This window comes from Salvia hispanica, chromosome 4, assembly GCF_029641045.1.
Source record: "Salvia hispanica isolate PSC_SH4W2 chromosome 4, Shi_PSC_v1, whole genome shotgun sequence".
Lineage (NCBI taxonomy): Eukaryota > Viridiplantae > Streptophyta > Magnoliopsida > Lamiales > Lamiaceae > Salvia > Salvia hispanica.
Genome location: NC_142695.1, coordinates 2,032,081 through 2,056,947, shown reverse-complemented (window position 1 = coordinate 2,056,947; position 24,867 = coordinate 2,032,081). Strand labels below are relative to the sequence as shown.

Here is a 24,867-nt window from a genome sequence, read left to right as displayed (position 1 = left end):
CTCCTCTTTTGTTATTTATTTTAATTTATACTATACTCATATCAAATATTCAAATAGTATACAATCATCTACTAAAATATGAAATGTTGTTGAGAGTGGGTTGAGAAAAGTACAATTGTACAAATATTTTGTTGTTGTTGTTTATAATATTACAAATACTTATTTTAATTAGTTCTTATATGTAAATATATTTTTATATTTTTTTACTCTATATTTATTTTAAGTTAATATATATTCATTATTTAAAAATCTTTTGTCCCGCGTGTGTGTTAACACTAGTTATAGTTTCAAAATGCACTCATATTTAGATGAGTTTTTATATGGGACTTAGAGATTTTTTTCTACTATTTTCTTTCCTTTTCTTTTCATTTGTCTGCTTTTTTTCGTTGATTATTTATTTTATATTTTTGCCTCCTCTTGAAATCTAGTACTCCGATTGTATAATCTTATTAAGTTTAGTTAATTATTACTATTAATTTAATTAAAAACAAATGTTGTGTACTTAATTAAAAACAAATTTTTTTAACAGAATTCTTTTATTTCATTTATGCAATTTATATTGTAGCTATATGCATATCATAATTTTGAAAGTATATGTATTGGAGACTAATAAAGTAAATACTGTAATGAATTAAAAATTGTGAAATTATGAATAATGTATGTCCGACTTAATTGTGATCCATGTATTGTTGATGCTATTGCGCTCTGGCTTAAAACTCAATAAAGACTTGCTAAAATTGGTCTTTGCCGGAGAGCTGCGGCGGCCGAGGTGGATGAGTAGAGGCTAAGGAATGGAGTTTGTGAACGTGAGACTTAATGGACTATATCTGAATAATGGTGTCTTGGGCTTGGATTTGTTCAGCCCTATGACTTATTAATTCTGGGCCCAAAGCTTTAGGCCCGGTTGGTCGTTGCCTTACTCTCTAGAGTGGCTGGATTGCTGCCACGTTGCAACTCCACGCAAATCGCCCCTCCTCGCCGTTGGATGTTGAGTGTGTTAGTTTTGTGAGTAATAACTGAGGAGTCTCTTAGACTCTCTCATTCATTCTAGACTACACACTCTCTCTCTCTCTGGCGATTTTTCTAGGGTTTCCATTCTTCGTCTGAGATCTTCTCTTCGAGTGTTTCTCTGAGCCTTTCAGAGTGTTTCAACCGGTGAAATCACTAGCAGAGGTTACCTCTTCGGTGGCCTTGCAAAGTCTAGCGCTAGGTCTAACTTGTTTGTTAGATCTGCTAAGTTGGAGGCGATATCATTGTGTTCTTGTGAGGATCTGTGAGTTCGTGAGTATTAGAGAGGTTCTCTCAGTGAAAAGGGGGTTGTGCGTGTTGAGACGGTAACGTTGGTAGCAATCAGTGAGGTCTTGGTAGATCTCTGATTCAGACGGTTTCACTACGCTCCTTTGTATAAATCAGTGTGATTGAGGAGGTCTTTGGCCCAGAGCATAGTCACATTGTGACCTGAGCCATATCCGCATATCTCTAATTTCTTGTCTCCTTTTCTGATTTGATTTAGACTCCTTGAGTCTTGTGTTGATTTACTGATCTATCTACTTGAGTGTGCAGGTACTAATTGGACAAGGACTTGGATTCCAGATTGGTTGAAATCTTGGAATAGTTAGGACTCCAATTAGGGTTTGATATCTGTAATAGTTAGATACCTCAGTGAGTTAGATTACTTGTAATCTTGTAACACACTTGTACTTGGCTTGTAACTTCTGAGATTAGCCATCTCAGAATCCAATCAATAAAGAGGTCCCGGTAATTAGCGAATCCCGAGTGATCTGATCCCTACAGGGAAGACCGAAGATAGTCGCGGACAACATAGAGAGAGACATAGTTGTTGTATGTTGAGATGCAGATTGTCTTGGCTTTTGCAATTTGGTGGTGGGGGGAAACGGAAATTTCAAGGGACAAATTGATAATCTGCATCACAATTCTCGATTAATTGTAGCGGAGCAGATTTGCAATATCAAGTAGGTGGAAAGAATTAAATCATGCGGAAGTCAATGGTCTCGATCAATTGTAGCGGAGCAGATTTGCAATATCAAGTAGGTGGAAAGAATTAAATCATGCGGAAGTCAATGGAAACGGTCCGGGCCAGTGGTCTTATCGAGAGCCATGCAGAAATGTATGGGGACACCGAACCGCCGTTATTCACATGTTTTGTCCTCAAATATGCCCAATGAGCAGAAACCGAACGCCCAAAAGGTTTAGCTTAAAATGTTGACGTGATACATGAAAACTAGACGTAATTTATTTATAGCATAAGTTTTGTAGTGATTGATAAACTCTCTTCATTTTAATTGTAAACTAAATATAAAAAGGAAAAATAGAAACTTTATTTGGGATAAGACCGAAACTTGAAGTGTTTAGTAAATATAGCCGATAAAGTTAGTATTCAAATACTGTAGCTACTTTAATGACAAAACTAAAGATTAAAAACTAATAATCGGATTAACCTTTAAAATTACGATTATTGGCCTAGTGTTGTATATCTAAAAGATTGAATTTTACGTGACAAAATTGAAATTTGGGCCAGCAAGAGATAAGCTTATTCAAATCAACTAGTAGCCTAAATTTAAAGAGATAAAACGTGCTGCAAACCAAAATAGTACTACTATGTACTCATTTATTATTCAAGTTGACTGCACACATTAATTTAATGAGTTTAAATATATGTGGTCCTAAAGATGAGTTCAAATTGACAAATGCATAAATAGGTGAGAGAATATATCAGCTCAAATGTTCATGAGCTAACTCATGTTATTTTAGATTGTATTTTATCTCAAATAGTTACAAGTTTTTTCGGCCAAAGAGTATGAATGGTATTATTGGTCTGAGTCTGACCATATATTTTATATTATTCACCTATTGAAATTCGTAAGAGCCATTTATTATAACACTTGCAATTAATTTATTAAATGTTCTTTTGTCAAAATATGACACTCTAAAATATATGCGGGCGGTGCAATATTTAAAAACATATAGTACTATTATCAATGGGGGAGCATTAGGGTGCAACACGAGATTGGTGCTACGTTGTCACTTTAAAAAGGTTGTCATCTTAATATAATTCATTATCAATATTATTATTATTAATGCATATATTATCAATGTTATTATGTGTCCTGTGAGATTTTTAGGCCTAATTGAGAACTAAAATCCATTTTCAGCCACTTATTCACAATTTTCGCGCGATGCGATGTCAACTACAGAGACATTATGTCAACTACGATGTCAACATCAAACATTATTTATGTCAAATATTATGTCAACAACAACATTTTACAAATAATTGATGTCAACAATAAATATTTTCACGTCAACGACCTATATTATTGACATATAATTGACATGGATTGTACACATAGTTGACATTATATGTGTATAATTGACATGAATTGTATACGTGGTTGACATGGATTGCACACATAGTTGACATTATATGCGTATAGTTGACATGAATTGTATATGCAGTTGACATGGATTATACACATAGTTGACATTATATGTGTGTAGTTGACAAAATTTTTTTTAAAAAAAATTAATAAAAATCTTTAAAAAATTAAAATTAAAAAAAAGAGTATTTATTGAATAAAATGTACTATGAAATTACCATTCTGTCGTTTCATAACTAATTAATCTAAAAATATTTTTCACGTGGCAAATTCGGAACCACTCATTTAACAAAAATGAGTGTAATTCTCGGTCTAAAAGTTCTCGATTGATCAACAGCCATGTTATTATTTAATTTAATAAATGAAAATAAATAGATTTATTTAAACAAGGCAAAGAGGGGAATTTTGCAGGGGTCAGCTTCTTGTTAATGACGAAGTCCACCGACACCACAAAACACAACTAGAATTTCTTCTCTCCTTCTTCACATGCTTATATCAATCAATCAATCATTCCACCACTGAAATCACAAAAATTAAGCTCAAATTCCTGCAGAAATGGGGGATTTCAGATCCAAATCGTACAAAAACGAGCAGCTCGACAGCTCCTACGGCTACTACGGCCCCAATTTCGGCGACAGCAATGCCAATTTCAAGCCGAATCCAAACCCTAGCGGGATGCAGGATCTGCGGTGCTACAGCGCGTCGTACGCCTCCTCCTCCAACGGCCAGCTCGACATCGTCGTGGCCGGCGGCGGCGGCGGCGGAGGAGAGCAGTGGAAGTTCAAAAAGGGGAAGTCAACGAATGCGGCGGATGCGAGAAGCTGGACTCTGACTGATCCGGAGCTGCAGAGGAAGAAGAGAGTTGCGAGCTACAAGGCTTACACGGTCGAGGGGAAAGTGAAGGGATCGTTTAAGAAGAGCTTTAGGTGGATCAAGGAGAGGTATACTCTCATGGTCTATGGCTATAGGTGAATGTATTCATCTGTTTCTCTCTCTATATGTATACGTGTATGTATTGTGTTTGCCTAAATTGGTTGTTGAACCTCTGGATTTTGATATTGGTGATTAATTGAGCTTCATTTTGGGGTATGGATTTGAAATTTGATTGTGATTTGTATTGAGTTTGCTGAGCTAAATCGAATTGAATGATTCTGAGTCAAATGTTGCTGATCAGAGACTGGCATTGTGTGAAAATGTTGATTTGAATGGATGAATATCGGTGGATTCGGATGATCACGAATGATTCGAGAGGCTGTCAAAACCTTAGCTGTTTTAGATTGTAGTTAAGCTTAGTTTGATTTGCTTTAAAAGTGGAAGGTGTTGGTATCTTTTTGCTCTCTGGTTATGGTATATTTGTGAGATTATGATGTTTTGGAATGGAAAGTTAGCTTCTTTTCAAGTGTGGTATCTGAATTCTGTGTAGAAAATCTATCTTGGTGTTCTTCTTAAGTTTGCATTCTACTTGAAGAAGATCAGATCAGAACTGTTGATTTTGTCTGAAATAGGAATGTTACCGCGCTTCCTAGTTGGCGTTGCTTGTGTCGTCTTCTGGTTTTGTAGTTGAAGCCGTTGATTTTGAGGAGATGCTAGTGATAATGACCCCCTTCTCTAGGGAAAGTTAGCATCTTTTTCAAGTGTAGTATCAGAATTCTTTACTGAAAATATGTTTTAGACTTTTAGTTCTTTGTCCAAGATAGCTCATTTCTTGGATTTCTTTTTTATGTTTTCCTTCTACTTGAAGTAGCATGAAGAGTTTACCTCTTCTCCTTCACCAGATCAGAACTATTATCGTTTTCTGAAATAGGATTGTCGTCGCGCTTCCTAGTTGGCGTTGTGTGTGCATTCTTCTGGTTTATACCGTGTTTCGTAATCTTAAGTCGTTGGTTTTGAGGAGATGCTAGTAATCATCAACCTTGTCTGTGGATTTTTATTGAACTTTTACCTTTCTTGATCATGCTTTCTTGTTTTTGTTCTTTTGCTCTTCAACTTCGAGTTCACTACTAGTTAATGTTGAGCCGTTGCATAAATATAAGAAATCAACAAATCAATCCAACCTATTTTCAACCAGGCAAAACATATGTTAAGAAAAATAAAATCATCAAACAAATTCAAAATTATTTATTAAAGTAAAATTGTAAATCAACTTAGATTATTTTATGCATCCATTGTAAAGAAGTAGTAATATTCCTAACTTCACATGTTGGGGACCAATTAGTATAAAAAAAATCAGATTTTTAGGGTAGTAAAATAGTGATCGAGTGTGTTATGAATGGAATAAGGAGATGACTTTGTGAAACTCAATACACGCAGTAACAAAAGTTCTCTGTTCATAAATATATATTTCCAAAATAATAAACCAAACTTTTTACCAAATAGTTATCTTTAATTTGGTAATCCATGCTATATGATGAAAATAGATTGAATGAGACTATGGGAGATAATTTACGTGGATAAAAATGTTAAATAGTGGAAGTGATTTAATTTCATAATCATAGGACCTAGCTAAAATTATTTTTAAAACTACATTAATACCTTTATAATGATATTGCAAAATGGTTGTGTGACTATATATGTGTGTGCACGGGGGGCTTTTTGTATTTGCAAAGCACTTGTAACTTACTTTGAATGCATTATTTCTGCATTTAAATAGAAGAGGAAGTGCACTACATCTTTACCAACATGAATTTGGTTAACTAGCAACAGCTGAAGCAATACATTACAAACTAGTAAAACCTTGCTTACAACTCTCAAAAGGAGCCAAAACCTAAAAAATTACTTTTCATGGAAATGAGACATTTACAAACTTATTAATTGAATAAAAGAAGAAAGATTAAAGTTAGTTCCCTTATTGAAGAAGGTGTCTCTCCTTAGCCAAAATCCAATCCCTATCCCTCTGTCTTCCTCAGTGAGCTGCAGCCATTGGAGTCCTCGGACTGGGCAGTCCCATGTACGAAACTCTAGGAGAAAGTCGAAGCTTTGGACTAGGCCGGGGTGATGGGATCGGCCCATAGTTGCCAATGCCTCCACTCACCACCCGAGGTGAAAGGTTCACCTGTTCAAGTGCTCGTGTTTGTAGCTCCGTTGGGTACTCCCTAACGCACCCGATCCTCGGCCCTGCCCCCGTGCTCCACTTGCACGACATACGCTTGGCAAAGCTGTATTCCAGCTTATTATCTTGATCACGTACTGGCTCCATCGATGGAACATCTTCAACGTGTGTCGTGGCGTTTTCTTGCTGGCTGAGGCTGCCCTGTGATGCGTTCTCCTCGTTCGCACCACTCATGACAGGAGGACGGTCATCATCCGTCGCGCATCTCTGCACCAACACATGAAACACCCAAGTTTAGTACTATGTCATATCACACCACATCATATATGATCGGAAAATGTGAGGCCGGGTATTTACCTTGACGTCTGAAAGATCGACAGAGTGCTCCTCGAGGAAGCTTATGAACTCTCTGAAGTTTTCTTCTGTGGGAAGATAGTGGCCACTGTAAGGCCAAATTGCCTGCAGATGATCAGCAGCATTGTTAGATTACACGAAAAATCGCAGTGTACGTTTATCAAACGCCTTGTGTCAACTATGTTTACCTCAAGAACACCACCATGAGCCACCAATCTCCCAGCAGCTGTGATAGCTCCTCCAGCCAAGAAACTCGAGTGCTGGAAAAGGCCCTTCTTCTTTTGCCCGATGTACAGAGTTCTCGTCGTGCTGAGAACGAATATCCACTTTGACCCCTCGATGGTCTCCACCAACACACCACTTGCTTTGTACATAAGCTTCCCATCCTCAACCACGACCTCGTACGACTCCCTCTCCTTCTGTTGAAACAGAATCACAAAGACAACGGCTGAGTAAGTACGAGATCATCACCTCAATCTAAACAAACTTCGAATGACTAGAGACTTACTGGTCCTAGATAGGTGATGCATTGCTTTTGCAGGCTGGTCCTCGGGCATTTCTCGAGATTCACTTCCTTCCCGTCTCCAACGTCCAGCCAGTAGAAGAACGGCTGAGCGCTCTCGCTCTTGAACCACACATCATAGTAGAGATGCAAGTTGTGCCCATAGCGATGGCGTGGATCGATCTGCAGAGGAGTTTCGATAAGATCAGTACCCTAACTCAACATTATATCATAATTTGATAAATTCAAATCCAAAATTCATATATGTCAAAACTTACAGCTTCAAGCCAATGTTGAAGTGCAAGTTTTTGAGCCTTTTCATCCTTAGACAACCCCTTCCCCACCTGCAACACATTCAAACAATCAAAACCAATCTAAAACACACACACACATACACACATAGTCATGGAAGAATCAAAATGTATGTAGCAAAATCCAAAATCCAACCTTGGCAGCTCTGGTGCGCGCTCTAGCCCAACGCGAGACAGCAGTCTCCGGCTTCTCCACATCAAAGAACGACACAGAGCTCCGTTTCAAAGCTGCAAAGTCCAAGGCCTTCCACCTACACACATCAAAGAAACACCACTAGTCAACTCAGATCATCATCAAAACACACACAACATGAGAGAGGGCAATAAAAATTGATCAAGAAACACACACCATAGCTCCTCCACCACAACTGCACAATCAGCAAGGTTTCGCCTGGTCCGGTAGCTCTTGTACACCTTCTGGAGCTTCACCGCGGCCGCATCCAGCTCGCTGACCGGGCGCGGAGAGAACATTATAGCAGGCTCAGGGAGATCAATACAAGACTCCAACTTATCAGCAACACCCTCAACTGCCTCATCACCTTCTACTTTCCTTGAATCTTGAACTAAGCCCTTGAATGAAAGTGAGGTTTCAAGAACCAGTTTCTCAGGCTCACAATTCACCAATTTTATTGCATTCTTCCTGCTCATGGTGTTGAGCCCTTGTGATAAGGTCATGGCCACAGATTCTGATTTCCCCAAACAGTTTGTTCTTTGCTTTCTTGCACCCCCAAAATCAACACCTAAAGCCAAATTGAAAAGTCTATGGTCCTGAGACAAGCACTGAGAGAGGCAATCCAATTAAATCTCCCCCACCTACAACAATTATGTGATAGATACATGTCAACAACAAGAACACATTCAACCATAAATGAGTGTAATAAATTACTACACCGAAAAAACAAAACCCCAAATTTCATCCAAACACAATAGCAACAACATAAAAAAGCAGTCTTTATGATAAAATCACAATCTCTTACCAAAAAATGGAAGAGCCCTCAAGTCCCTTTTGGTGTGAGAAGGTATATGTGTTTATAGATAAGCAAATATCTTCTCTTTATGTGATATGTGGATGCAATTATGGTCTATATATATGTATCAAACCTTCTAATACGAATGACACGCGTACAAGAAGGGGAAGCTGGTTTGAATTCTTTCCCACGTATCAAAGTTTGACAGTGAGATGTTTGTTTCTGAATATTTTCTTGAAATGGGAATGCAGAAAAAAGAGAGAAAATGATGGGTCTGATTCAAAGATTTCTACCCACTTTCAAACGCACGAGGTTTGAGGCATTCAAAGATTGGATTTTTATTCCAGTGGAAAAGTTTTCTTTTCTCCTTTTTTGTTGCTGGAAACTCCAGCACTCACAGAAATATATGGAACACATTTCAAAGCAAGCTATATATATACATACAGATACAATAAAATTAAAATCTGAGTATAGTGTTGTTGAGGGATATTGGTCAAAGAAAGTAAGCCTTAGGCTGCTTCCATGAAGAGTCATCTACAATGAAAAAGATTGAATTTTTAGAAAATAGATTTCCTGTTTAAATTAGGGGAGAGAGTGAGAGATAATTTAGTTTTTTTGTTTGTGGAAATAAATGCAAGAGAGTCAACGAATTAATTTGTCAGTTGCGGGTGAACGTTGTTGTGATTCAAGAAACGCGCCAACGTGGAACGGCGACGTTTTGTGTTGGTTTGGCTACAATTCAATAGTCTTCACACACATTTCCATGGCAATATAAGTTTAAAAGTTTTGATATTGATAGTATTTTGTAGGATTATAAGGGCATTGACAACGGAGGTCGTACGTAGGGCTTGTCCCGTCACCTCGAACTAACGCGGAACATGCTTTGGTGACTCTCGAGTCTCGACTCGCTTTTGTTTGTTTGCTTTTGCGGTTGTTCGGAGCAATTTCATTTTATCCTATTATTTTTTTGGTAATTATATGAATAATATGTAAACACAAACTCCATATTTTATTTTATGCTATGGTGTATTAATTGAATATAGTTATATCATTTTGAATTTCAATCATGATATATAAGTACGGTAAGTGTGTAAACGTATTTGAATAATAATTATGAAAAAATAATAGTGCGGTTGATTACATTTGGATTGAGTTTATAAAGGAACTTGAGTTTATCAAAGTTAAAATTTTATTTAGTACTACTATTTATTAATATTATAGCATTGAATATATTTTATGCCACTTATTATGTAAAAGCTCTTATAATCACAATAAAATAATACTCCATACTACTCTACAAAATATTCTTTTAATTCAAATATTATAGTAATATAACTCATACCGAAATAAATTTATGGATCGACTCCATTGAATATACATTCAACACACAAAATGACAAATCGGTTTTCTCGATTAGATATTTTAATTTGTGTGTGGGCACATGCAATGCAAAAGATATTTGATAGTAGTAATTGATTTTGTAATAAATGAAGTGTACCAAACAAGGGTGGAGTACTAGCTTTTATGATAATGAATTATCGGTCAATTGATTCTAGTATCTTGAATTATTGAAAACTAGCTAGCTATCTTAACTATATATAAAACATTAATTACATGAAAACTTAATATTCTATACTATGAATAGTGGAGTAAGTAATTGTCACTAGTTTGGTTATTTGTTAGTTTTTGAATAAACTATGTATTGATCATAATGGTCAATAATTTATGGAGTAGTTTTGTTGGGAGATTATACGAAACTTCTTTTATTTGGGCGATGCATTGGAAAATGGAAGTACAATTAGCAGCCTAAAAGGTCGTATGCATTGAATTTATTTTTTCAAATTTATTAATTAGCTTCATATATTCTCTTTCGAAATACTAGAAGACTTCAAATAATATTCCAACCAATAGGTAGTCAAAAGAATAAATTCCAATATATAATCAATTCGTAAAGATCGAAATCATGTAAAAATAGTAGTGTTCTAATTTAGACTCAACTTTAGTTACTGTGCTAATGTTTGCGGCGAAAAGAGCTTGTTTGGTAGCATTATTAAATTAAAATTTAGATAGATAAGAAATTTTTAAAAAATAGAAATAAATAATATTAGTCTTATATACTACTACTATTATTGCTTGGTAATAAAAAAAATAATAGTAACTATTTATACAAGAATGTAGAATAGATTACACGTCGTGAGGGCAAGAAATTGTAAGCTAGAGAATTCCAACCGGGATTAATTTATTATCAATGAATGTCTAATCCATAAATTAATAAAATAAAATATTTCACTTGGTCATCAATCTACAAGTGACGTGTGAGACCAAATTTGCAAATGTATGAATATTGATCATCAAAACCTTACGTGTGTAAGCCTTTTATCGTATATTGTAGATTTTCAGAGTATTATGCGATTGATAAATAAAAAAGTAGTTGACTTATGTAATTAAATACCAAATTATTTAACTTCAATATCAATTTTAAACAAGTGGGTTTGCTCTGAATGCGATTAATTAGGCCCCCAATTTGAAACTCTTTGTTGCTGGCTTTTAATTAATGTATCAATTATATCAATATTCAAGAATCAAATTAGATATATTAGTGAATAGTGGATAGCAAGTCGGCATATATAAAATATACTAAAGTATATTATTGAAGTGCAAGTGACATCAGTCAAAAAAATATGCCTGGATATTATCAAAAAAATATATTCTTTCTCAACTTTAGAATATCTTCAAATACATTATTATTATGTACATATATAATTCATTTATCTGAAATTATTTATATAAATATTAATTTATACAATAATTAAATTGTGTGGAGCCAAATAATATTTTTTTGTAACAACTGATATAGTACAACATGCGAAATTTAATTTGAATATATAACAAAAATAAATTTATATACTATAGTAACCAAAATGAAATACACACACAACAAAATGATTATTTTCTTTTAATGTGGGAAGAGGAAGACTACTTTGAAAATGGCGTCGATGAGTGTGTTTGAAGACATTGACTAATAAATATTGAAGTCAAAATTTTCAACTCGATCAATGTATGATGGAAAAGTAGTGAATGCAACAAAGTAATTAACTACACGTTATACATAAACGATTATTTCATATATTGTGTGCATTATTGGTTAATCACAATGTAATTAGCATTAATTTTTTATAAATTATGTTGAGTTAGACTTAGTTATTTGATGGTCATGCAACTACCTACTACAACTTTTTTCAACGCGTTCAACTTAGGTAGGAAAAGTAGTACTAAATGTAACAGTAGTAATTCAGTAACTACACGTTACATGAATGATTATTTCTTAATATCGATTTTTGGTTAATCATTTGAATTAGTATAATTTTTACTATAAATTACTTTGAGTTACACGGTTGATTGTCATGCACTATCATACTATGAATTTGATGGGAAAGAAGCTGTGACCTAATTTAAACCTTAGATAATTCGACGCCAGTATTAACATAAAATATGGAGTACTTCATATTTGCCGATTGAAAACTTTCAAATACGAAATAAACCCACAAGTAACCATGTATATAAATGAATAAATACATAAATCATTTATTAGATGCGATATCACTAAAAACTTTATTTCAATTGCAACTTATAACGAGAGATCATATATATATAGAGAGAGAGAGAGGAGTGATGAATGTTTAACTAATTTTAAGTGTATAACTAGAGAATAAATCTCAGCCACACATCTTAATACTCCAAATTAATCTTATGGCTTGACTATTTTTACATATTTTAATTAAAAAGGGCATTTTTGGAAACCATATTCTATAAGAAATTCACGCTAAATCCAGATCTTGCTGCAACAAAATCATCCAGATTTTTGGCGACGTCGTCCTCCGCTCCGCCACCGATAAACCTCCATGCTCGCGCCTCACCTTCTTGTTCTCATCTTCCATCTCCTACAACTTCATCTCCATCTACGCCATCACTAGCGTCTTGCGCAACAGCAAGAGAATCATCTTCTTCCTTGACGGAGTCCATCGCTCAATATGATGCAACAAAACTTATGCAGATTTGCTACAATCTCCATCGCTCATGCTCATGTTCAACAATCACATCTTGCAAAATATTCATCTCAAGAGCTAATTTCCTCATCTTAATTGTTGATTTCACGATCTACTATATCAATTTTCTTGCAAGAGATGATTTCTCCATCATCAATTGTTAATTTCAGGATCTGCTATATCAATTTTCATCGCAAAGTTGATTTCTCCATCGCTAATACTCGATTTCATGATATGCTAATTCAGGATTCCATCGCAAGAGTTGATTTTTCTATCTCATGAATTTGTGAGACGTTCAAAGATGGTGCAATGTAAGACAAAATTGGTTCACTTTACCTTCATTACAGTTCGCTCGTATAAACGCATATGAAGCATATGTTGGTGTTAGTATTTAATGAAAAATGTTTTGAGTGCTTAAACATGTAATCACAATATACTATACTATAAAGACAATACACTTCACTCTAAAGGCAGTATACTTCACTATAAAACCCATACAAAATTGTACACACAATATACTTCACTATAAAGTGAAAACAGTTCACGGTATACTACATCACTATAAACATGCATCACAAACACTTCACTCTAACCATGGAATGCCTCACTCTAAGCACATTTTACTTCACTAAAATGATAAAATATTGCACTATAAGCATGGATCACAAACACTTCACTCTAGCCATTGAATACTTCATTGTAGTCATTTTAGCGAAGTATATTGAGCATATAGTGATATATATTGTGCATATAGTGAAGTATGTTCAGCATGCCTTATAGTGTAATGATTTTCCACTTTAGTGAAGTATATTGAGCATATAGTGATGTATATTGTGCATATAGTGAAGTATATTCTGTATGTGTTTTAGTGTATTGTTTTTTTCATTTTAGTGAAGTATACTGAGCATATAGTGATGTATATTGTGCATATAGTAAAATATGTTCCGCATGCCTTATAGTGTATTGTTTTTCCATTTTAGTGAAGTATTTTCTGCATTCCTTATACTATAAACAAAATATTAATGTAAAATATGAACAAACTATTTAATGTAAATGAACTGAATACATTTTACAGTGAAAAAAATAGATATATATTATGAATTATATCACTTTGTACAATTGTTCATGAAATTTGTTGAAGTTCTCAATCATTTTTTCCACATCTATGTCCATATGTCTCTACAATCTTTAATCATAGATGTCAAAGTTTCATTCATGATCTGCTTCCGTTGTTCTATGTCTTTCTCTTCGTCTTTCATTAAGTATACCTGCAATTTTCGAAAATGTTAATAACAACATTCATTATAAAGGCAAACAATTCATTGCAATATATACATCACTATTAGCATAAAACACTTCACTATAAACACAGTATACTTGACTCAAATGCCAAAATGGTAAACTCAATATACTTCACTCTAACACAAGAATACTTCATTCTAAGCATGTTTTAATTCACTGAAATAAAAAAAAAAAAAAAAAACAAAGCACTTTAAGCATGGATGACAAACACTTCACTCTAACACTAGAATACTTCACTCTATGCATGTTTTAATTCACTGAAATGGAAAAACAAAGCACTTTAAGCATGGATGACAAACACTTCACTTTAAGCATATTTTAATACTAAAATGAAAAAACAAAGCACTTTAAGCATGGATACAAACACTTCACTCTAACACTGGAATACTTCACTCTAAGCATGTTTTACTTAACTGAAATGGAAAAACAAATCCATGTAAGAATGGATGACAGACACTTCACTCTAACCATGAAATACTTCACTCTAAGCATGTTTTACTTAACTGGAATGGAAAAACAAACCAATATAAGAATGGATGACAGACACTTCACTCTAACCATGAAATACTTCACTCTAAGCAAATTTTACTTCACTGAAATGGAAAAATAAAGCACTTTAAGCATGAATGACAAAACACTTCACTCTAACTATGGAATACTTCACTCTAAGCAAGTTTTACTTCACTGAAATGGAAAAATAAATCACTGTAAGCATTGATCACAAACACTTCACTCTAACCATGAAATACTTCGCTCTAAGCAAGTTTTACTATACTGAAATGGAAAAACAAAACACTTTAAGCATGAATCACAAACACTTCACTCTAACCATGAAATATTTCACTTTATGCATGTTTTACTTCACAGAAATGGAAAATCAGAACACTTTAAGCATGTATGACAAACACTTCACTCTAACACTGGAATACTTCACGCTAATCATGTTTTACTTAACCGAAATGGAAAAACAAATCAATATAAGAATGGATGACAGACACTTCACTCTAACCATGAAATACTTCACTCTAAGCATGTTTTACTTAACTGAAATGGAAAAACAAATCAATATAAGAATGGATGACAGACACTTCACTCTAACCATGAAATACTTCACTCTAAGCAAGTTTTACTCCACTGAAATGGAAAAATAAAGCACTTTAAGCATGAATGACAAACACTTCACTCTAACTATGAAATACTTCACTCTAAGTAAGTTTTACTTCACTGGAATGGAAAAATAAATCACTTTAAGCATGAATCACAAACACTTCACTCTAACCATGAAATATTTCACTCTATGCATGTTTTACTTCACTGAAATGGAAAATCAGAACACTTTTAAGCATGTATGACAAACACTTCACTCTAACACTGGAATACTTCACGCTAATCATGTTTTACATCACTGAAATGGAAAAAAAAAAGCACTATAAGCATGGATGACAAACACTTCACTCTAATAATGGAATACTTCACGCTAATCATGTTTTACTTCACTGAAATGGAAAAACAAAGCACCATAAGCCTGGATGACAAACACTTCACTCTAACCATGGAATACTTCACACTGAGGTCGTTTTACTTCACGGAAATGAAAAAACAGAGCAATATAAGCATTGATCACAAACACTTCACTCTAACTATGAAATACTTCACTCTAAGCACGTTTTACTTCACTGAAATGAAAAAATAATGCACTATAAGCATGGATCACAAACACTTCACTCTAAACATGGAATACTTCACTCTAAACAAAATATACTTCACTCTACGCAAAATTTACATCACTCAACTGCAAAAATAGTATACTAATGCGTGAATATACTAGTACACTATAAACATAATATACTTCACTCAAATCTCAAATCAGTACACTCACATGCTAGTATACTAGTTCACTATAAACACAATATACATAACTCAAATGCCAAAATAGTACACTCACATTCCATATACAAGTTCACTATAAACAAAATATACTTCACTATAAACCTGATATAGATCGCTCAAATGAAAAAAAACAGTAAACTCCCATAGCAATATACTAGTTCACCATACATACAATATATTTCACTATAATCACAATATATATTGCTCAATGTTCAATGTAAATACAATATCCAAAACCAAAAATAAATTTCACTATAAATCCGTATAAGTTTACAGATATCTCACACAAATTCCTTGAATTGCAACATTTGCACACTGTTTTCTTCTTCTCCAATATAAATCATGTTCCGGCAACAAAATTCCACATCTCCAGCTTCATTTTCCCCTCAGCCGTCGGATGGAGCAGCTGAGCAACGCGATCATCGCCTTTTTCTCCTCTGTCGCTCTCTGCATTACCAGTTTGAAGCCATTGGTCGGAGGAAACGAATGAAGAAACACGTCGAGGAATGGAGGACGCAGTGCCGGAAATTGATGGAGGAAAGCACGGTGATGAGCCCTAACTATGCGACGATGAGGAATGGAGGAAATGGCGGCTGGAATGGAGGAAACATGACAAAGAATAGAGGTCACGGTGCGGAACCGTATGTATTCGACGGAGAGAGAATGGCATTTGGAGAAGAAACATACAGAAGTGAAATGTTCAAATGAGGGAAAGAGAAGACCCACCTCATTTTAATTCAGCAACATGACCAATATACCCCCGGGTGAACTAAATTATTCATACAGTGAATCAAAACCTAAATATAATACTAGAATTCTAAAAGGAATCTTGGCCCTTGATTTCTTGATCTTGTGGCTAGGATTTGTTCTCTAGTTATATGCTTAAGGGGTATTTGCCCTATATCACTACTCTATATATATATATATATATCCTAGCATGGGAGTGATCAATTGCTAATTTATCATTTAATTGCTAACTACAACTAATTTAAGGCCATAGACTTTTAAAAAACATGTGGTCTACAATTTTCCACATGCAATTTTCGTTTTTATTAATAAAATAAAAAAAGATAAAAAAAAAAACTCCAAATTAGGGTTTTGGATGAAAATGTCAATATAGTGTTTCGAAAATATCAACACAATGCTTTGAGAATGTTAACCCATTGCTTATATTGACATTCTACATGTATTATATTGACATATTTTATACAGTATGTTGACATTTCTGTTGTACGAAAAAATTAAAAAAATTTGAATTTTTTTTCAAATTTTGACGTCGGAACATATGCATGTAGGATATCGTTGGAATCCTTATGAAATTATCTTTAATTTGATACATGTTATGTGAATTTAAAGTTTTGGTATTTTTTTTAAAAGTTAGTTATAACTAAACATGTAGTTAATTGACATTAATACCCCTATTGATATTTTTTGGAATTAATCTTATGGCCTTATTGACGTGTTTCGATGATCGTATTGACATTTAGGGATTAATAATCTAAATCCTTAATTAAAATACTCTAATATAACTAATATTTAATTATAATTAGCAATTAAGTTTGAGTTAACAATATAACACTCCCATATTCTAGCCATATGAATTGAACTGAGCTTAAAAAATACATATGAGGATCACCGAAATCATTGACCAATTTACTTTCTTCAAAGAGTTATAAATTGGAATTGGGCTAGGATGATTAGATTAAGGGAGAAAAGGTTGGGCCAAAGTCCATTGGTAGCTCTGCAAAAAAAGCCCAAGAATAGGAATGTAAGTAGTAATAAATCTTGGGATTATAATGATCAGGTTATTATATACTAATACTAACAGAAATTTAATTTATGGGCTATAATGGCAAAGTATATAGGATAGGGGAGTTCTTAAATATTATTTTAAATATTTAAAGCTGTAGTAACAAGTAAAGTATGACCTGTATATAGAATTATAAACAAACACTAAACAAAATCATTAAAAGCCACTAACAAGCTAATTAGCTTTTATAACTCTAATGCTCTTTTCAACCTCATTGATTTTCTTTATTGTTATTTTATACCATCAAAATCTAAAATTCTTTATTTAGATAAAAAAAAGTAAATATTAGAAAAAAAAATTAGTAGAGTAAGTCTTACCAATTAGCCCATTTATTATTATTTTTAAATTATAAATGGCATTTTATAAGCGAGTTGCGATTTAAAAATTTTCAAATGTATAAATACTGAAAAACATTTTCTATAACTGATTTTTTTTTATCTTCTTTCTATTGCATAATTCTTCCTTCTGTGATCTCTCTCTGTACTTGAAAACCCTTGCATCAATTCCGCAAATTCATCCGATTGCTTCACAAATTTTCGTGAAATCTAAGCGAATACCGCACTCAGTAGCTGCGCAATGTTGCAGATTCAGAAGATCTAAGGTAATTAGTATGTAGATCACATGAATCAATTCCTGCAACACACATCGAAATGAGCAGTGCAGCTTCCTTCATTTCATTATTTTTATTCTGTAAGCCACATTGTGATGTAGTCCTGATTGAATTTGAATCCAGATTGGAGTTTGCTGGTAGTAATTTTGACATTAATGTTCAGTTATGATTTGCTAGAATGTTGTATGCGTAAGATACTCAGATTTGTTGGACAGTTTTCGTTTTCTGCAGTTGTGGTTATAGGGTGCACACTTGATTGTATAAAGCTTGTACCTTTTACCGCCTCCATCTATGTTTGGAGGTCTTGAGTCTATCCCTAAGAATAGTCCTCATCTACGGAAATCTGGTAGCCGGTCTGTTGTGTTTGATATTGGTAAGTGAATATGTATATGTATCTTTAAGCATCTCTTTTGATCTGTATGATGATTATCCATTTCCTTTTTCTGCAAATAGTTTAACTATGCTTGTGATGATATTCATATTATCTCGCAGGTTCGGGGGAGCTCGGAAGTAGCTCTGAGGAAGAATTTTTGCGTAATACAGAGTCAAATGAAATGAAGGGTGGGGCGATACCATTAAGCAGTGCAGCCATTGTGCCTTCCCCTCTTCTGCTTTGGAGATTCAAGGTATTATCTCTAGATGCATCTCCGAGTTATAGTTTGGTGATTTTTTATCATGCTCGATTAGCTTGACATCTCTAATCTAATTTTATAGGTACTACTGTTTTTCATCTGGGGATTTTGCTGTTGCAAGGTTAGCTGAATATCATCCTTTATTGCAAATCTACATATATAAAGTGTCAACATGTTCTAATATTGGCTTGATTCTGATTTGTAGATGTCTAATGTTCGTTTCTACTATTTGCAGATCGGATGGGATTCAGTAATGAGAATGAGTGTAGACCTTCGAGATTTGTTTTTATATGAGGCTTTCTTGTATTATAATCCTCTTCTTCTTGTGGTTAGTGATTTTTCTTGATTGAGTTCTCGTATATAATCTGTCTATATTTAGTGATGGAATTAATATATGCATTCTTGAATTTAAGCCTATCTACAATTTTTTTTGGTTGTGCTGCAGACTATGATGGTTTGGCTTTGGGGAATCAATTTGTGGGTTTTCGCCCAGTCTAATATTGGATATGTGAAGATTTTTGATCTAGACCAGAGCCATCTCACTCATAGAGAGATATGGAAGGTATTCATAAGCTTTGGGCCAAATATTATTATTATTATCATTACCCTCCATATTTTCTTATCTACGTTTGTTTCGATGCTATTTCTTTTACTGCTGTAAACTTGAGTTCTAGTTCATCCAGGCTGAATCATACACTTGCATTGCTCTGTATCTAACTTACGAACCTTAGTTCATCATACAGGACTATGCATGTTGAGCTTGAATTTCCATAAGAATCTTTTTTTTTTCTATGTTAAATCGTCTTCTGTTCTATTAGGACTTTTAAAGTGGTATGATCCACATAAACTGGAGGATTGTGTCTTGCAGCTCATGCTGTGATACATTCTGGTTTCATAAAGTTTCGTCTTCATGATATATGATATTACAAAACAGTATCTCCACCTTTTGGCTAAACTGATTTGTGTTTATGTATTATCCTAAGTGATCCTAACCAGATACTATGAAAAGTATCTCCACCTTTTGGTTAAACGGATTTGAGTTTCTGTATATATCCTAACCAGATACTATGAACAGTATTTCCACCTTTTGGTTAAACGGATTTGAGTTTCTGTATATATCCTAACCAGATACTATGAACAGTATTTCCACCTTTTGGTTAAACGGATCTGTGTTTATGTATATATTCTATTTCTAAGCAGATACATACCCATTCGTGCTTACATTTCTCAGTAAATGCTTATTACACCATAGAAATTATTGTATTATTTATAGTGTCTCAACTTTTTATATCTGTGCTCCCTAAAAAGCAGCCCTTCCATTGTTTTGATCTTCATTTAGTTGTGGTCTCTTCAGCTTGTAGTCATATTTGTAAATTCCCTTATAGGTGCTTTGGATTTCCCTGTTTCTAGATGCAACTTATGTCTCTCTAGTCTTTGTTCTCGCACCTGGTGGTTGATTATGTTTCACATATTTATTGACGATATCTTTTATGTGTCAGTGTGCTACATGGATGACAATAGTTGTGCCAACTAGCATGACAGCATACCTTTATCTGTATTCTCACGGAGAAGTTTCATTGGCGGCATCTCAACCAGTGTAATAGATGCTTCTTCTCCTAGAAATTATTCTAATCGTTTATCATGTTCAGTTTCTTTGAAATGATTTTTTCAGTATGCACTATGCAGGATGAACTATAGTGAGCTCTCTTTTATTAGTTACTATACATACAATAATATTACAATCCACATCAATTGTATTCAATCTAAAAAACTATAATGTTCCGTAGCTCTAGTACGTATGCTTATTTCCTTTAAATTGAATCTGATGAATATGATTCACAACATTGATTGAAAACCATATACTAGTTGTTTGAGACCTCTTCTATTACTCTACTTTGTCAAACTGTGCAAGCTAAATTTTGGATCAGTCATTTTTCTTTATTAAGTGGAAATGGGTAAACATATTTCTTGGCCAAGTTCTTTTCACACATTTAGGATAGGAAAATGAGTAAATAGTTCAGCAGTCTAATTTGAGCATAGATCATCACATGATATTGAGTCACAATGACTCGATCATTAAGTGTGCTTGATTGAATCACACTCTACATTGATTATTGAGCTGCCATGACTTATATTGAGTCATCTTGAACTTGAGCTCTGAATATGACTCCATGATGGAGCCATGTTGGCTAGATGGTCAAGTCATGGTAAGGGGAACAGAAGTCCAAAATGGATGCAGTGAGCATCCTCAGTCTGTCAACTTTTAAAATATTTCAAGTATGAGCATCTTTCAATATCTCAAGTGGGTAAAAGAATGTGCTCTCCCTTATGGTTTTGCTTGTGGTTCTTACACTTGACATTCCCCAACTTGCTCCATGATCCACTTGTCAATATTTTTTTCATGCAAGTCTGTATTTAACTTTGGACTCTGCCTACAGATTAGTTTCTGTTTTGTATTTAGATAATCCCTGGAAAATAATACTCCGTATGTAATATGATTGCATTGAGTGACACTTATATGCCTTTCTGTGTAAGTCATATTGCAGGGGTTGGATTTTTGCTGATGGGCTCTATGCATCAATATAATCATATATCTCGAGTATAATTATTGTCGTCTTTCTAGAATTTAGATGGTTCTTGGCTTGTTAATTTTCTCTGCCTTAATCAGCATGCCTGAGATAAAAACATGAACTTTGTTTTCTTTGTATGCGACCTGCCTTGAGGCAGACATGGTCTATTTTGCCTATAATCTATATTTAGTATGTAATACATATACATAATACCCCTCCCCCCTCTTTGTTCTATGAGAAGAAACTATACTAACATTGTCTTTGCAACTACAGGTGCTCTTGTATGCTGCTGTCTTGATGACCCTCATATTTCCCTTTGATATCTTCTATCTTTCATCTCGTTTCTTTTTCTTGAGGACAGTTTGGCGAATTGTTTTCCCATTACAGGCAAGTATTAATGCTGCAATAACTGAAGGGCTCATATATTCATACTAGCTACGCACAAAAAAGAAGATAAAAGTTCTCTGATATTCGTTATCTTAAGATATGACATCGACAAACTAACATATACATACATTGAGATTGGAGGAGCCTGTGTGTGAAGGCATAACATTTGAAATTTGGCTTCACACTTTGTTGCATCCTAAAATTTGTACTACTAAATTTTGTGCAGTCTCCCAAAGCCAGAAATTCTGATCAGTCCTGCTATCATATTTCTATGCCGCTATACTTTGCCTGAAAGCTTGGTGTTATATTTTCAAGCTTCATCTGAAAATTTCTGCGATTGATGTTTTCATTATTATCTCACTTCTTTGAGTCAATCAATCAAAATCTAAGCTTCCAAGTGAAACAATGCTACTCATATGCCATGCTTACATCCTTTGCATATGTGAATTTTCTGACCCTGAGTCCTCTCAGGGAAATGACCTAGCAAACATATTTGTAAATTAACCTTGAGCTCACGTTATAATTTCTGTAAAATTTTATGATAGATTTACTTTCTGATGCAGGCAATATCATTTCCTGATTTCTTTTTGGCTGATATATTTACCTCTATGGCAAAGGTATGCATCTGATTGTTATTCTAATCCTGCAACCATGATGTCTGCAGATTGTTTATATATTCATGGTTCAAAATTCCAAATCAAAATGCTGCATTGTAGCTCTGATATGCAAGACACTAATTCTACCATTCAAAAACTTTTCTATACTTAAATATAAGTTGAACAATGCTATTTTCAAAATGCGCTAATTTATTTCATTTCCATCTGCTACTGCACTAAGTTGTAACTTGTAACTTGTAAGTTAATCATCTTAATTTTTTCTTGTGCTTCTCGTAAAGTACATTACTATGTGAAAACACATGGCATGTCTTCTCGTAAAGTACATTCTTTTTGGGGAAAAAAGTTCCTTTTACTTTCATATGTGAGCTTCTTGGAGAACGACCATTTCCATTATGGATCATTCTTCCCCCAAGTTAACTGGTTGTAGTCATGAGTAAGCTTATCCTCTTTTTAACCTTTGTCTACACATGCAGGTTTTCTCCGATCTGGAGCGTTCAGTTTGTAGAATGGTCCATCGCCAGGTTAACTTTTTTATAACTCTCCTACTTCCCTGTGTATGTTAGTTCACATGCTGTCTTCCATTTATACTTGCATGTGTCTTATAATCGTCAGGTTGCTACCATCGCATGGTTTGAGGCAGACTCTGTTTGTGGGAGTCACTCTGTCGGAATACCAATAGCTCTTGTTTTGCCCTACATTTTCCGTTTATTCCAATGTCTTCGGCAGTACAAGGATACAAAAGAAAAAACTGCTCTGCTTAATGGTTAGCTTTTATCATGGTGTCTGCTTATATCTATGTTGATCTGATGGCACCTTTTATTATAACTGAAGTTAATAGAACCAGGTTAGGATGGTATTTTGGGGGAATTCGTTCGTTCAGACATATGGGTCTCTACTACAGTAATACTACAACATAGTCATTTAGCTTTAGCCTACGAAGGGCTTCATTTGGTTTATATAATAATGGCTGCGAAATCTGAATTGTTTGATTATGTTATGTCATTAAATTTCTTGATCTTCCTTTTGTTTCAGCCCTAAAGTATTCAACTGCAGTACCAGTTATATTTCTTTCTGCCCTCAAGTATCATGTTTTTCCTGAAAAATGGACAAGTATTTATCGACCACTGTGGCTATTATCGGCTGTATTGAACTCCCTGTACTCGTTTTACTGGGATATCACACGGGATTGGGACTTGAGGTATGTACAGTAAAGAAATTCCCATATTTGATTCCTGAATTTCCATGATATGAAATTCTCCTACTTAATACTCTTTTCCAATTCTCCTCGCGCAGCTGTTTCACGCGGATTTTCAAATTCAACAAACCACATACCGTATCCAACTTGTTACATGGGAGGAAGTGGGTAAGAGAACACTTTGTTGCATCAAGAAAATGATAATACTCCTTAGAACACAACTCCCCGTGCAATATGCAAAAGTAGTCTATGAAGTAATACTTTATTTGGAACGTTGCAGGTGTACGTTTGGGTGATCGGGAGCAATCTTATCCTGCGTTGCACGTGGACATACAAGCTATCCGCCCATCTTCGCCATAACTACCTCACTGTGTTTGCAATATCAGCGCTGGAGATACTGCGCCGTTTCCAGTGGGTGTTCTTTCGGGTGGAGAACGAGTGGAACAAAACGAACTCCAAATCGAGTATTCAGTTATCCACGTTGGATAACCCTAATGAGGAAGAAAAGTTGCTCAACTCCAGCAGTCATACTGTATAGATCGGATGAAGTCTACATCATCCGTAGGTAAATTTATACCAACACCAATTTTCCAACACTATTGATATTGAAAAGAATTATCCATTTTGGAGTGGAAATGTGGGCTCAGATTTTAGATATTTTCCCATTTATTATCTATAATTTCTGTTGCCTGAGTTTCTCAATATAATATCTCTTCAACAGTTTTTCGTTTCTCCAAAATTTATTGCTCTTTACTGTTTGCTTCTTTCTGATCATCTGCAATTTTGTTTATAATGAAATACTATTTAATATGCATAATAAATTGAAGATCACATAATAAGAATTTTTACTCAATGTGCCAATTATCAGTTTCTCTCTCTTATGGAGTATTTTTATTTTCAGTTTGGTTTCTCTTTCTATTTATTCTTTATTTTTTATTCTTTCTTTTCGTTGTGTGCTTTATGAAACAATTTGTGAGATTGGAAAGTTACGAAATTGACTAGAAGTGAACTAAAAGTTACTAGTATAATTTAAATGACAATTTTTTGTTTAATAAATTACCTCTACATTCCATTAAACTTTTTATTCACATATTACTAATACCATACTACACTAACAATTTTCATTTGTATGATTGGAGGGCAAAGTGAGATATTCATTTATGATTGGAGGGCAAATGATTTTAGTGCAAAATTGTCAAATAAATCACGTGGCCAAATTTTGATCA

At 34.3% G+C, this 24,867-nt stretch overlaps 3 protein-coding genes across 5 annotated transcripts; 2 read left to right on the top strand and 1 right to left on the bottom strand.

Annotated features, from left to right (window-relative positions):
* Positions 1–3,801: 3,801 nt before the first annotated feature.
* Positions 3,802–4,487, top strand: LOC125194445 (uncharacterized). The gene has a single exon (XM_048092665.2). The coding sequence runs from the start codon at positions 3,954–3,956 to the stop codon at positions 4,368–4,370; it is 417 nt and encodes a 138-aa protein (XP_047948622.2). The 5' UTR covers positions 3,802–3,953; the 3' UTR covers positions 4,371–4,487.
* Positions 4,488–6,014: 1,527 nt separating this feature from the next.
* On the bottom strand, positions 6,015–9,061 carry LOC125194444 (IQ domain-containing protein IQM4). Its single transcript, XM_048092664.2, has 8 exons — positions 8,592–9,061; positions 7,964–8,427; positions 7,751–7,865; positions 7,582–7,647; positions 7,310–7,486; positions 6,990–7,220; positions 6,805–6,906; positions 6,015–6,714 (listed from the first exon to the last, which is right to left on the bottom strand). Exons 2-8 carry the CDS (start codon positions 8,287–8,289, stop codon positions 6,301–6,303), a joined length of 1,431 nt encoding a protein of 476 aa, XP_047948621.1. The 5' UTR covers positions 8,290–8,427; positions 8,592–9,061; the 3' UTR covers positions 6,015–6,300.
* Positions 9,062–18,061: 9,000 nt separating this feature from the next.
* On the top strand, positions 18,062–24,361 carry LOC125197499 (uncharacterized). Of its 3 annotated transcripts, none has more exons than XM_048096255.2 (14): positions 18,062–18,231; positions 18,472–18,613; positions 18,733–18,866; positions 18,955–18,993; positions 19,108–19,200; positions 19,318–19,434; positions 20,372–20,467; positions 21,716–21,829; positions 22,393–22,446; positions 22,920–22,967; positions 23,059–23,209; positions 23,479–23,644; positions 23,740–23,809; positions 23,922–24,361. In XM_048096255.2, exons 2-14 carry the CDS (start codon positions 18,532–18,534, stop codon positions 24,177–24,179), a joined length of 1,422 nt encoding a protein of 473 aa, XP_047952212.1. In that variant the 5' UTR covers positions 18,062–18,231; positions 18,472–18,531; the 3' UTR covers positions 24,180–24,361. The 3 variants fall into 3 exon arrangements, with proteins under 3 accessions (XP_047952212.1, XP_047952211.1, XP_088913928.1); XM_048096254.2 differs by having other exon boundaries at positions 18,456–18,613; XM_089057802.1 differs by lacking the exon at positions 18,472–18,613.
* Positions 24,362–24,867: the final 506 nt, after the last annotated feature.

Excerpts from the sequence above, each read along its gene's own strand:
- LOC125194444 (XM_048092664.2), bottom strand. The coding sequence starts at position 8,289 with ATGACCTTATCACAAGGGCTCAACACCATGAGCAGGAAGAATGCAATA. Across the intron at positions 7,648-7,750 it reads CGCGCACCAGAGCTGCCAAG|GTGGGGAAGGGGTTGTCTAA; the intron begins GTTGGATTTTGG and ends AATGTGTTGCAG. Across the intron at positions 7,221-7,309 it reads GCATCACCTATCTAGGACCA|AAGGAGAGGGAGTCGTACGA; the intron begins GTAAGTCTCTAG and ends CTGTTTCAACAG.
- LOC125194445 (XM_048092665.2), top strand. The coding sequence starts at position 3,954 with ATGGGGGATTTCAGATCCAAATCGTACAAAAACGAGCAGCTCGACAGC.
- LOC125197499 (XM_048096255.2), top strand. The coding sequence starts at position 18,532 with ATGTTTGGAGGTCTTGAGTCTATCCCTAAGAATAGTCCTCATCTACGG. Across the intron at positions 19,435-20,371 it reads CTCATAGAGAGATATGGAAG|TGTGCTACATGGATGACAAT; the intron begins GTATTCATAAGC and ends TTTATGTGTCAG. Across the intron at positions 20,468-21,715 it reads CATTGGCGGCATCTCAACCA|GTGCTCTTGTATGCTGCTGT; the intron begins GTGTAATAGATG and ends TTGCAACTACAG.